General features: G+C 41.9%; 1 protein-coding gene across 1 annotated transcript; it reads left to right on the plus strand.

Moving 5' to 3' along the window:
* Positions 1–1,529: 1,529 nt before the first annotated feature.
* PPP1R15B (protein phosphatase 1 regulatory subunit 15B) lies at positions 1,530–11,106 on the plus strand. Its single transcript, XM_012759191.3, has 2 exons — positions 1,530–3,876; positions 8,167–11,106. The coding sequence occupies exons 1-2, from the start codon at positions 1,783–1,785 to the stop codon at positions 8,386–8,388; spliced, it is 2,316 nt and encodes a 771-aa protein (XP_012614645.2). The 5' UTR covers positions 1,530–1,782; the 3' UTR covers positions 8,389–11,106.
* The last annotated feature ends 539 nt before the right edge of the window (positions 11,107–11,645 follow it).

Genomic DNA, 11,645 nt, shown 5'->3' on the forward strand with positions numbered 1-11,645 from the left:
GGACTGGTGGTGCAATGGATAAAGCGTCTGACTATGGACCGGAAATAAGGAAATGAACTACGACCAAGCTCACAAGAGAGAATCAAACGCAGCAATTAAAATTACCAGCCAATTTTTTTTTTCAAAGAATAATAGTCTGTGCTTCCTTCTTGGGTGTTGTACCCTGTTGTTCTGTTTGCTCAGGAAGCAAATATGAATTGAATGTGTTGCCTGCTGGGAAGCATAAAAGAGAGTAAACAGTTCTGGGGACTTTTCTCCTCTGTGACTTAGGCTTGCCCCACAGTGACAGTCTAACAGGGAGGCACCGCTGTGGGGTATGTATGTCAATTGAATGTTGTAAGACCTCAAACCTAGATCCCAGGCAACTCTAAATACTGATTTAGAAACTCTAAAGCAGAGAGGGTGGGAATGGATAAGAATGACTCATTTTTCACTAAAGATTTTTTCATTCAGGGGCTGGACGCCTGTAATCCTAGCACTCTGAGAGGCTAAGCGGGGAGGATTGCTTGAGCTCACGCGTTCAAGACCAGCCTGAGCAAGAGCGAGACTCCCTCCCTACTAAAAAAATAGAAAAATTAGCCAGGTGTGGTGGCCATCGCTTGTGGTTCCAGCTTCTCCGGAGGCTGAGGTAGGAGGATCACTTGACCCCAGGAGTTTGAGGTTGCAGTGAGCTATGATGACACCTCTGCACTCTAGCCGGGGAGACTGGAGAGATTTCTTTTTCTGTCTCAAAAAAAAGAAAAAAAATTTTTTTTCATTCCTATTGTTATTCACTCCAGACGATTTGTCTTAACACCAGGCCTGTATTTGCACCACATTTCGCAATTCTTATCAGCTAAGATCTCAGGTTTATGGTCTACTCAGCGCTCGACAATACCAGAACCCTGACCTATGTAAGTCTAAGGTAGGTGTACAGTGGACTCTATCCCCGAGTTCGCATCCGGGGGGGACTCAACCAACCACGCATCGAAAATGTTCAGGAAAAAATAACAGTAAGTAATACAAACTAAAAAATACAATATAACAACTATGTACATAGCACTTGCATTAGGTATTATAAGTAATCTAGGGATAATTTTATTAAAATATCCGGGAGTATGTGCGTAGGTTATATGCAAATACTACGCCATTTTCTATCAGGGGTTTGAGCAATCCCGGATTTTGGTATCGGGGGTCCTGGAACTAATCCTCTGTGGATAAGGGACGACGGTATACACCTCCGTGTGTATGAGGCCATTAAAAGGGCTACGGGGAATTTCCTGGTTCTCCTGAAACCCTCTCCCCACCCTAAACCTTTAACTCAGAAGCCGGTGAAGGCGGTCTCCTAGGAGACCGTGGAGCAACGAGCACGCATGCGCACAGCCCGCGCCGGCTGATGCAACCTCCCGCGCGCGAGCGCTCTGCCTAGAGTAAGGAAGCCGACAGGGACATGTGGGGCGACCAATCGGCTTCCACACGGAAGTGTGCGGAAAGGTCCGCCCCCGGGGCTCTGCGAAAGACGTCGGGCGGCGCGGGGCTGGTGGCGTAGACGCCCGCCGTCCTTCGTGTCATCCAGCGGCCCCGGGTGCTCTGCCTGTGTGCTGGCCCCGCGGCCATTTTGGCTTTCGCTTCCACCCGCGTCCTCCCGCCCGCCTGCCCTGCCTTTCCGGTGTCGCGCTGCTCGGGGGCTTTTTAACGGTCTGTCTCTCCGGAAGGGTCGCCGCCGTCGCCGCGGAAGGGGTCCTATCTATGGTGCTGAGGGGCCTCTAGCGGACTAGGACACGTCCTTCCCTGCCAGGATGGATGTCGCCTCAGCCGCCGCCTCCCGCGCCTGCCTTCCCGCGCCGTGGTCTGCCGCCCGCTGCCCTCTGTGGCTTTTCTGCTGGCCCGGGGACCGGCCTGGAGCCCCGACTCCGCCGCTGGGCAAGGCGGAGAGCGCGTAGGCCTCCGAATCCCGTCGACCTCCCACCTACGCGAGAGACTGCCGAGAGAAGGGAGATGGAGCCGGGGACAGGCGGATCGCGGAAACGGCCCCCGCCTCGGGCGGGCTCCCGCTTCTGGCTGCCCTCCTCCTTCTTTCGGCGACCGCAGCCAGGCTCGGCCAAGCTCCCCGCGCCTCCTGAGCCCACACGGCTTTCCCGTGCCCAGCCCAAGGCCCGGGCCAGCTCCTGGACGAAGCTGCTTTCCCAGCTCCTCGCGCCGCTCCCCGGCTTGCTTCAGAAGCTGCTGGTTTGGAGCCAGATCCAAATCAGTGCGGTGATTCCGACCAGATGGCTGGATTTTGCTGGAGGCCTCGGCGCGCTGAAAGCCCTGAAGGGACGGGAGGACGCGGCCGGCCCCGCGGCGCAGAAGTCTTTGAGTTCGCGGCGGCTCGATTCCTCGGACTGCTCGGTTGCCAGTCCCCTGGACTGGCTAGAGGAGGGGATCCGCTGGCACTGCTCGTCCTCGGACCTAGAATTGGAGCTTAAAGCCAAGGGAAGTGCTTTGGACCCTGCCGCTCCTGTGTTTCTCTTAGAGCAGCAGCTGTGGCAGGTGGAGCTGCTGCCGAGTAGCCTTCACTCCCGTCTGTACTCTGACCGGGAGCTTGGCTTTTCGCTCTCCGGGCCTCTAAGCATTCAGCGCTTAGGCAATTTCAACGTAGTCTCCTATTTGCCGAACTCCACCTACCTGGACTGCCTGCCCCAGCCAGAGCCCAGCTACCAGAACAGCGCTGGAAATGGCGAGCCAGTCGATTGCCGGGCGCTGGCCCCGGAGAGCAGCTGCCAGGCCGAGGACGATTGCCAGCCCCAGCCACTGAGTGCAGAGATCTCTCCAGCCTCGTGGCAGGGGTGCCCACCTCTTTCTAGAGAAGGCCTGCCAGAAATTCACCACCTTCGCATGAAACGGCTGGAATTCCTTCAGCAGGCCGGCAAGGGGCAAGAGTTGCCCACCCCTGACCAAGATCATGGCTACCACAGCCTGGAGGAGGAGCACAACCTTCTCCGGATGGACCTGAGACACTGCGGAGATGACCCAACACAGTTTGTTCCCGCTGCTGGAGCCATTCCTGGAAGCACCCAGGAACTCACTGAAGAAAAATTAGAATTGTTGACTAAAGAGATTCCACTGGCCTTGGGAAAACAGGGCCCTTCGGAGAGCTGTCCGTCTTCTGAGGTACCTGTGGAAAAAGAGCCTAGAGAGGACCAAATAAGCGTAGTTGAAGACCTTCCCCTTTCTGCCAGACCAGCTTGTAATAACAGATTGATAGATTATATTTTGGGGGGTGCATCTAGTGACTTGGAAACAAGTTCTGATTCCGAAGGTGAGGATTGGGATGAGGAAGCTGCTGAGGATGATGGTTTTGATAGTGATAACTCACTGTCAGAATCAGACCTTGAACAAGACTCTGAAGGGCTTCACCTTTGGAACTCTTTCTACAGTGTAGATCCTTATAATCCCCAAAACTTTACGGCAACAATTCAGACTGCTGCCAGAATTGTTCCTGAAGACGCTTCTGAGTCAGAGAAGGATTTGTCTGATGAGTCTGATTTAGAGAATTCCTCCCAGACTGCATGCCTTTCTGAGACCTCTCACCCTAGCTCTGAGGAGGAAGATGAAGATGATTGGGAATCTAGTGCAGATGAAGCAGAGAGCCTCAAACTGTGGAACTCTTTCTGTAATTCTGATGACCCCTACAACCTTTTAAATTTTAAGGCTCCTTTTCAAACATCAGGGAAAAACTGGAAAGGCTGTCATGACTCAAAGAGACCGTCTGAGTCCATTGTGGCCATTTCTGAGTGTCACACCTTACTTTCTTGTAAGGTGCAACTCTTAGGGAGCCAAGAAAGTGGATGTCCAGACTTGGTACAGCGTGAGGTTCTTTCTGGAGAAAGACACACGCATATCAAAAGAAAAAAGGTTTGTTTCTTTTAACCTGTGTGATAATCCTGACTTTTTGTAGTTAAATATAGCAGCATGACTTTTTTTTGGAGGCATAATAGTACATATTTTTGAGGAAGGCCTCTAAGTTAATATGCTTGGATAGAGAAATGTTTACTGTTTAGATGATCCTTCCTCTTCCTTCCTCTTCACCACCACTACACCCCCCCACCCCCCACCCCACCCCCAGCAAATACATAGTTCCTGTCTAAAATGAAAATGCCAGTGTATAGGTGTTACCAGGAAAGTGAGTTTTTATTTGGGTTGGTAGCTCTGGGCTGTTTCCCTACAAGCTTCAACTTTTCACATTTTTTAAAGGAACAAGAAATATTAAACCTGTGTATACACCATTTAATTTTTGTAGAGACTGGGGGCCAGGGATTAGGGCTCACATCTGTAATCCTAGCACTTTGGGAGCTGAGGCTTGAGGCCAGACGATTGCTTAAGGCCAGGAGTTTGAGACCAGCCTGGGCAATATCTCCTTCTCTACAGAAAATACAAAAATTAAAAATTAGCTGGGCATGGTGGTGTGCACCTGTAGTCCCAGCTGCTCAGGAGGCTGAGCCAGGAGGATTGCTTCAGCCCAGGAGTTGATGATGCCACTGGCACTCTTGTCTCAGAGGAAAAAAAAACTTTTTTCTAGAGATTGAGAAAGTCCTGTTATAGCCATAGAGTTTTAAAACAGTTTTAAATAGGTTATTTGCAAACACATAATATTTTATTTAGGCCAGGCACAGTGGCTCACGCCTGTAATCCTAGCACTCTGGGAGGCTGAGGCGGGAGGATTGCTTGAGCTCAGGAGCTTGAGACCAGCCTGAGCAAGATTGAGACCCCGGGTCTACTATAAATAGAAAGAAATTAGCCAAACAAAAATAAAAAAAAATTAGCTGGGCACGGTGGCGTGTGCCTATGGTCTCCGCTAGTCTGGAGGCTGAGGCAGGAAGATTGCTTGAGCCCAGGAGTTTGAGGTTGCTGTGAGCTAGGCTGAAGCCATGGCACTCTAGCCCAGGCAACAGATTGAAACTTTGTCTCAAAAAATACATATATATATTATATTTGCATGGTAACAGTGTCTTCATTCCTGTCCTTTAGAACTTAAGGGGATGATGATACCATGTAGGAAGTCAGATTTATATGGTTGTTTGCCATGAAAGAAAATGCTAATTTTAGTATGAAAAACTTTGACATTACCTGGTTTTGAGTCAAGAACAACACAGAAAATGGTATTGCCTTTTCTTAGGAATGCAATGTTAGTTTTCAGTGGCCAGCTACAGGTTAGTAATTGTAATAAACAATGATGGCTACTTAGTTGGTTTACCTTGAGTAGTTGCTTCCTATTCCCAGGCTAGTCTTAACTTCATGGGGTATTTTACTCTTTCATTACATAATAATAAGGTTAACCTTATTTTGAGAGTCTTTTGAATTGCTTTATTTTTCTTTGTTATTTATTGAGTTAAAGTAAGTTATTAATTGAAAAGAAATTCCCCCAAACTCAAAGGTGTCTTTTTTTTTTTTTTTGAGACAGAGTCTCGCTGTGTTGCCAGGCTAGATAGAGTGAGTGCCATGGCGTCAGCCTAGCTCACAGCAACCTCAAACTCCTGGGCTCAAGCAATCTTCCTGCCTCAGCCTCCCAAGTAGCTGGGACTACAAGCATGCACCACCATGCCTGGCTAATTTTTTCTATATATACTAGTTGGCCAATTAATTTCTTTCTATTTGTAGTAGAGACGGGGTCTCGCTCTTGCTCGGGCTGGTTTTGAAATCCTGACCTCGAGCAATCCGCCTGCCTTGGCCTCCTAGAGTGCTAGGATTACAGGCGAGAGCCACCGCGCCCTGCCCAAAGGTGTCTTTTATTGTACAGGGAAAGTTTCTTTATTTTCCTATACTTTCATTTGGAAAGAGAAGGAAGTGAGTTATGGTTGACCTCAGATTCTGTAGCATCAGGGAGTTTCAAGTGGACAGTACCATAATATATTGGCTCTAAATGGCCAGCTTAATACTTTGAAACTATCCCTAGGGTAGAAAATATCTCCAAATGGTAGTAATCTTGTGTATTACCTGTAAGATGCAGAGTAAGTCATGATAAAAATTAAATTTTAGTTCACACTTTATAAATGCCATGATAAAAGAGCTTTTCTCTGTCCTTTTAAGAGGCCTCTTACAAAGTGACCTATTTAGAGTGAATAGGTAAGAAACAAAGTGGGGCAATGGAATGAGCACTTGGCATCTGGAGACTTGTGTTCTTTACTCCTGAGTGGTTAAGGCTGAGGGATTTGGAACCCAGCCAGACTTCCAAATCTGGCTGGGAAGTTACTTGACTTTCATGGCCTTGAATCACTGATTTATCTGATGGGAATAACAGTATCTGTTGACAAGTTAATGCAAGATTTAAATGAGATGAGTAAGTATAACTCATAATTCAGTGTCTTACTTTTAAACAATAGCGCTTATTGTTCAGGGACTTCAAGCCAGTCTCACGTATCCTTTTAGCTTGCTCATTGAGTAAAATGAAGTGAGCGGGATAGATGAGACTGTTGACTATGAGCTAGAAGCAAAACTTATAAAAGGTTATGTCTAAATATGATAGAGTTTTTTGAGAGCCTTTGACTAACTTGCCATTCTTTAGGTATGTGGGCATAATGGGTAGTGCCTAATTCTTAGAACGAGGCTTTCAGCTCTAGGAGTTAAAATACTTTGTGTCATGGCATAACAGTGTGGACTGTGGAGCCAGTCTTGGTATTTGAATCCAGATTACATCACTAAACACTGTGATTTGGACAAGTCAGTTAACTTTTCTTCCTCTGTTTTCTTATCTGTGTAATGGGGATGATGATAATTCATACCCCATGGGTTTTTTGTTTGTTTGTTTGTTTTTTTATTTCGGCATATTTGGGGGTACAGATTTTAAGGTTTCAATAAATGCCCTTTCCCTCACTCCCCCCACAAGTCTGAGTTTCCAGCATGACCATCCCCCAGATGGTGCACATCTCACTCATTATGTATGTATATACCTGCCACCTCATGGGGTTGATGTGAGCATTAAGTGAGGTAAGAATTCTAAAGCTCTTTGAAAAGAGCCTGGCATATGGTAAACACTATATGAATTTTTATTATTTGTCTTAATGATACAATGAATAAGGAATATTCAAGACTAGAATGCAATATCTAGTAAGGTGTTACATACCTGCTAATTGTCCTCAGGGGCATTCTTTGGCCTGATGTAAAGGGAATGAAAGTGGTAGGCCACGGTGGGATTAGCTGATGTAACTACTGAACATACTGTAAAGCAAGTATTTGCTTTTGGAGTTTGATATCTTAGAAAGAAACTTCTGTATTAGAAATTAAGTAGGGACTAAGTAGTAATAAATAGAAATTGTCACTCATTACATGTCATGTATATTTTAATGTATATATAGTGTGTATATAATGTATATATATGTATATAATGTATAATACATAATGTGTTATATATACATAATAATATATAATACATAATGTGTGTATATAATGTATGTATATATAGTAATAGCATCTTGAATACAGAGGTTTTTTTTATCTTAACTACAAAGTCTCTTATAGTAACAGCCTAAAGATACTAATTTTGCTGTACTTTGTTTACTAAGTTACTTTCTCATCTCTATTCTAATTATCAAAGTAATAATAAAAAATAGTACTGTGTGTTTATATATATGCTTCAAAAATTGGAAATCACTGAAAAGTGAAAAATTTTTTTAAAAGGAAGAATAGAAATAAATATTGTAAAAGCGTTTGTGCTATGATAAAAACATTGACTTCCAGGGATATATTGGTTATTTCCTGAAATATTTTGTTTTGTCATTTTATGGGAAGAATATTATAGAACTATAGTTCCCTAAGGATTAAAAAGTAGCAGGAATTAATAATAGCAAGAAAATTTCAGTTCATCTGGATTAATTTTATTAACACCAAAAGGCCTAGAGCTGGGGCGAGGGGACTGTGTGTATGTGTGTGTATAGACACATGACAAATATATCTACACATATATAAGAGCTATATCTACATATACATAAATGAAAGATTCAAGTGGCATTTTTTCACTGTTTTATTCAAATGCCATCTAGTCAGGATTTTTTCTTTTTCTTATTTTTAACTTCAGATATAGTTGAGACCAAATATTCCTGTAAGACTATATTTTTAATTTCTGAAAGAATTAGTAGCATAAGGGTTATTGACCTCAATGCTAATTCTAAAATCCTAGAGAATTACTAAAATTAGTCTTTGTCTTTATAGGTAACCTTCCTTGAAGAAGTTACTGAGTATTATATAAGTGGTGATGAGGATCGCAAAGGACCATGGGAAGAATTTGCAAGGGATGGATGCAGGTTCCAAAAACGAATTCAAGAAACAGAAGATGCTATTGGATATTGCTTGACATTTGAGCACAGAGAGAGAATGTTTAATAGACTCCAGGAAACATGCTTCAAAGGACTTCATGTTTTCCAGCAATGTTAAGATGACAGCCTGTAGCCCTAGCATACACTACCTCTTATTTGAGAGGTGTCTTTTAAAAACAAATATTGGCAGCTGTCCTTTGACCTTTTCTTAGAGGAAATGTAACCTGGAACCAGTGGTCTAGTTTAATTTTTTTTTTTTTTTTTGTAACCTATCCCACTTAGAAATAAATATTCAGATTTGAAGCCAGGCCTGATAATGAAGGAAGAGATAGTATGGCTTCTAATCCTCCCTTTATTGATTTAGTTGGATGCATTTTTAAATGACCTTTGCTCTCTTGAGGTAAAAATGGGACCTTTTGGAGTTGTTGTTCATTTTGCACTTTCAAAACTCATTTTCTTGGGAAACAATATTTATAGGGCTTAAAGCCCATTTTCAGTCCTAATTTAAATTATGTATGCCTGTCTAGAAACTTTGGGCTCTTTCTTGTTTCTTTCCCAACATTGTAAAATTAAAGGGCTTCTATATTTTTTAATTTCAGTGATTTGGCCTGTCTACCTTAAGGCTAAAAAAAAGTCTTGTGTATGCTACCAACTTAAAGTACTTTATCTTGTGTCACTATTTTTTTCTTGTAAAAATGATTTTGGTTGAAAATGTGTGGTAGATTTTTATTACTTTTTAGATTCTACCTAAGATATTTCCAAGGACTGCCACAAAATCTGCATGTGCAGTACTCCGGGCTACTTTGGGAAAACTGCATCTTTCTGCCAAATTATAACATCTAATATATTTAATTTCTGTGTAAGCCGTTCTTTGGAGAAGGTTCTGTATATGTTACTGTAGTTGCCAGTTGAATGTATTTCCTTGTATCTTATAACAGGTAGAAATTGTAAAACACTCTAGAAAGTAATGATTGGATCATAGACATTTATTTTTTAAACTTAAAAGCCTAGTATTTTCCTAGGAAGATGATAGGAGACATCTCAGAGCAATTTGGTTTTGTTGTGTGTGCTCTCAACAGAAAACCAGTGTTATTAATATCATGCCTCAGCACTGTCACTTTTAAAACCTGTCAGGATGACATTGTAAACTTGGAAATGGGCAGTTCTGAATTTTCAAGTTTGAAATGTAAAATACAAACTTAAGTCAATATCTGGGTTTATTGTGTTCTACTATTTTAATAATGACAGAAGTAATGGCAAGGTGTATACTTTCAGGAAAGGATAGAATTATAGGTTTAACAATTAGGAAGTCTTAATAACTTTAGCCCAAAGTTTTACTTTTGAATCAAAGTCTTTGCATTGACTAGTTGCATTTGGTTTATTTAAGTAGCTTTACATGATGTGCATCTGTTAGGTTGAAGGATTGTCAACCAACTCTTTCATGGTCTTTTTATTCCATGTGTCTCCTGTCACAGATAATGGAAAACATAAGTAAAATAGATGACCTCTTCATTTTGAGTTTTTCACTGTGGGGATGAATTTTTCCATAGAAGTGCTTGTAGGGTTACTACCTCAGTTTGTGATCTACCTGGTCATTATTTTATTTCTATCTGGTTTGCTCTAAGAACTGCTTTCAGTGTTTATATATTCATACATAAGCGTACTGAGAGTGCAACTCGTAAATGTTGGTCAAACTTTTGTAGAACCCTTATTCTATGTGCTTTGTGTACTTCCACTTTTGATATCACAGGGAATGTATTTACAGAGTGGTGTAATACCATGAAAACAGGCTAGTTTCAAAGCACCAGCTATGTCAGGTGGAAAGCAAGCATCATTTGCCTTGAAAAAAAAAAAAGGCTTTTGTTTTGAGACTGAGTCTTACCCTGTTACCCTGGCTAGAGTGCAGTGATATTATAGCTCACAGCAACCTTAAACCCCTGGGCTCAAGCAATCCTGCCTCAGCTTCCCGAGTAGCTGGGACTACAGGCTTGTGCCAACACACCTGGCTAATTTTTAAATTTTTTGGAGAGATGGGGTCTTGAGCTCAGGATGGTCATGAACTCCTGGTCTCAAGTGATCTTCCCACCTTGGCCTCCCAGAGTGCTATGATTACAGGTGTGAGCCTGGCCAAAAAAAAAGTTTTTTGAAAACATAGGCATTCTTTTAAAACCAGGTTGGAAGTATACTGTTTTATTTCAGAGACTTAGATTGTGTTTTGTGTTTCTGAAATCTAGCACCTGTGTATTTGAAAATAATGGGACATCTTTCATTGGATTTTGGAAAATTTGTACCCCATGGTATTCTAACCTCACCACCAAATAAGTAAAAGCTTAGTTAAGAATTCTTCCATATATTGCCCTCCTTTAGAAGAAGTGATCAGATGGTAATGAGAAAGACAGAAAGGACTATTTTAAAATTAGATTGAAGGATACAAACAAAATTCTTATTAGTTTCATCCCAATCCTAGTTGTTAGAACAAATTAAACCCCTCCAGTCTTACAAAGAAAATCCTTGGAGGTTTTAATCAAACATTTTACACGTTTAAAGTCCTGTAATGGTGCTTTCAGTGTCCATGTAGCATGTGAAAGGCTTTGTACAGACAGGTAAAGTTTCCATTTCTCAGTGGTGAACTGTGACAACACCTCTTCATCTTTAACTTAAAACTATCAGATTTTATTTTTTTATAATTTAAGGGAGGTGACATTAGGGCACAAGACTTCTAAATTGGCTTCTACAGATCCAGTGATTTCAATAGTTTGAGGTTTTATAGCTAAAATTATATTTGTGTATATAACTGTTAACCTGTAAATTGTAATAAACATTTGCAATTATTAAATGTTATGTGATACTTTGGTTCAATTTTATATTGCGTTTCATAGTATTTTACATTGGTTTTGGAATTACTGAACAGGATTTCCAGAATTAGACCAGGTAACTTAGAGGTGCTGGACAAATTTCTGTGGTTTAAAAAGGTTATGTTACATATAAATTGTACCTCAGCTAATTGAGGGGAAAGAATGGTAGGGAGATAAATATTGTAATTATAAACCACATTTTAGAAATAAAAAAACTAGGTTCTTGGAGTAGAAAAGGCCCTTTTAAGAGACTGAGAAATGGATTCTAAAATTGGCCCCAGCCATCAGTTCTGCTGTGAAGCAAACAGAAAAATACACAGTGTTCATAGAAGCAGTAAAATTCATACGCTGGGCTTAGCCTAGTGTTTCACCTAAGTAGCAAAGAAATCTCTTTTGTGCATTATTATTGATGAAGATAATCATGGTTTTGTAAATCGTGATGTTCTCCCATTTACAAAATTGAGTTAATGCGATGGTAACATCAGAGCAAAACACTTTTTACCTTGGAGAAAAGGCAAAC

This window comes from Microcebus murinus, chromosome 23 (genome assembly GCF_040939455.1).
Source record: "Microcebus murinus isolate Inina chromosome 23, M.murinus_Inina_mat1.0, whole genome shotgun sequence".
Lineage (NCBI taxonomy): Eukaryota > Metazoa > Chordata > Mammalia > Primates > Cheirogaleidae > Microcebus > Microcebus murinus.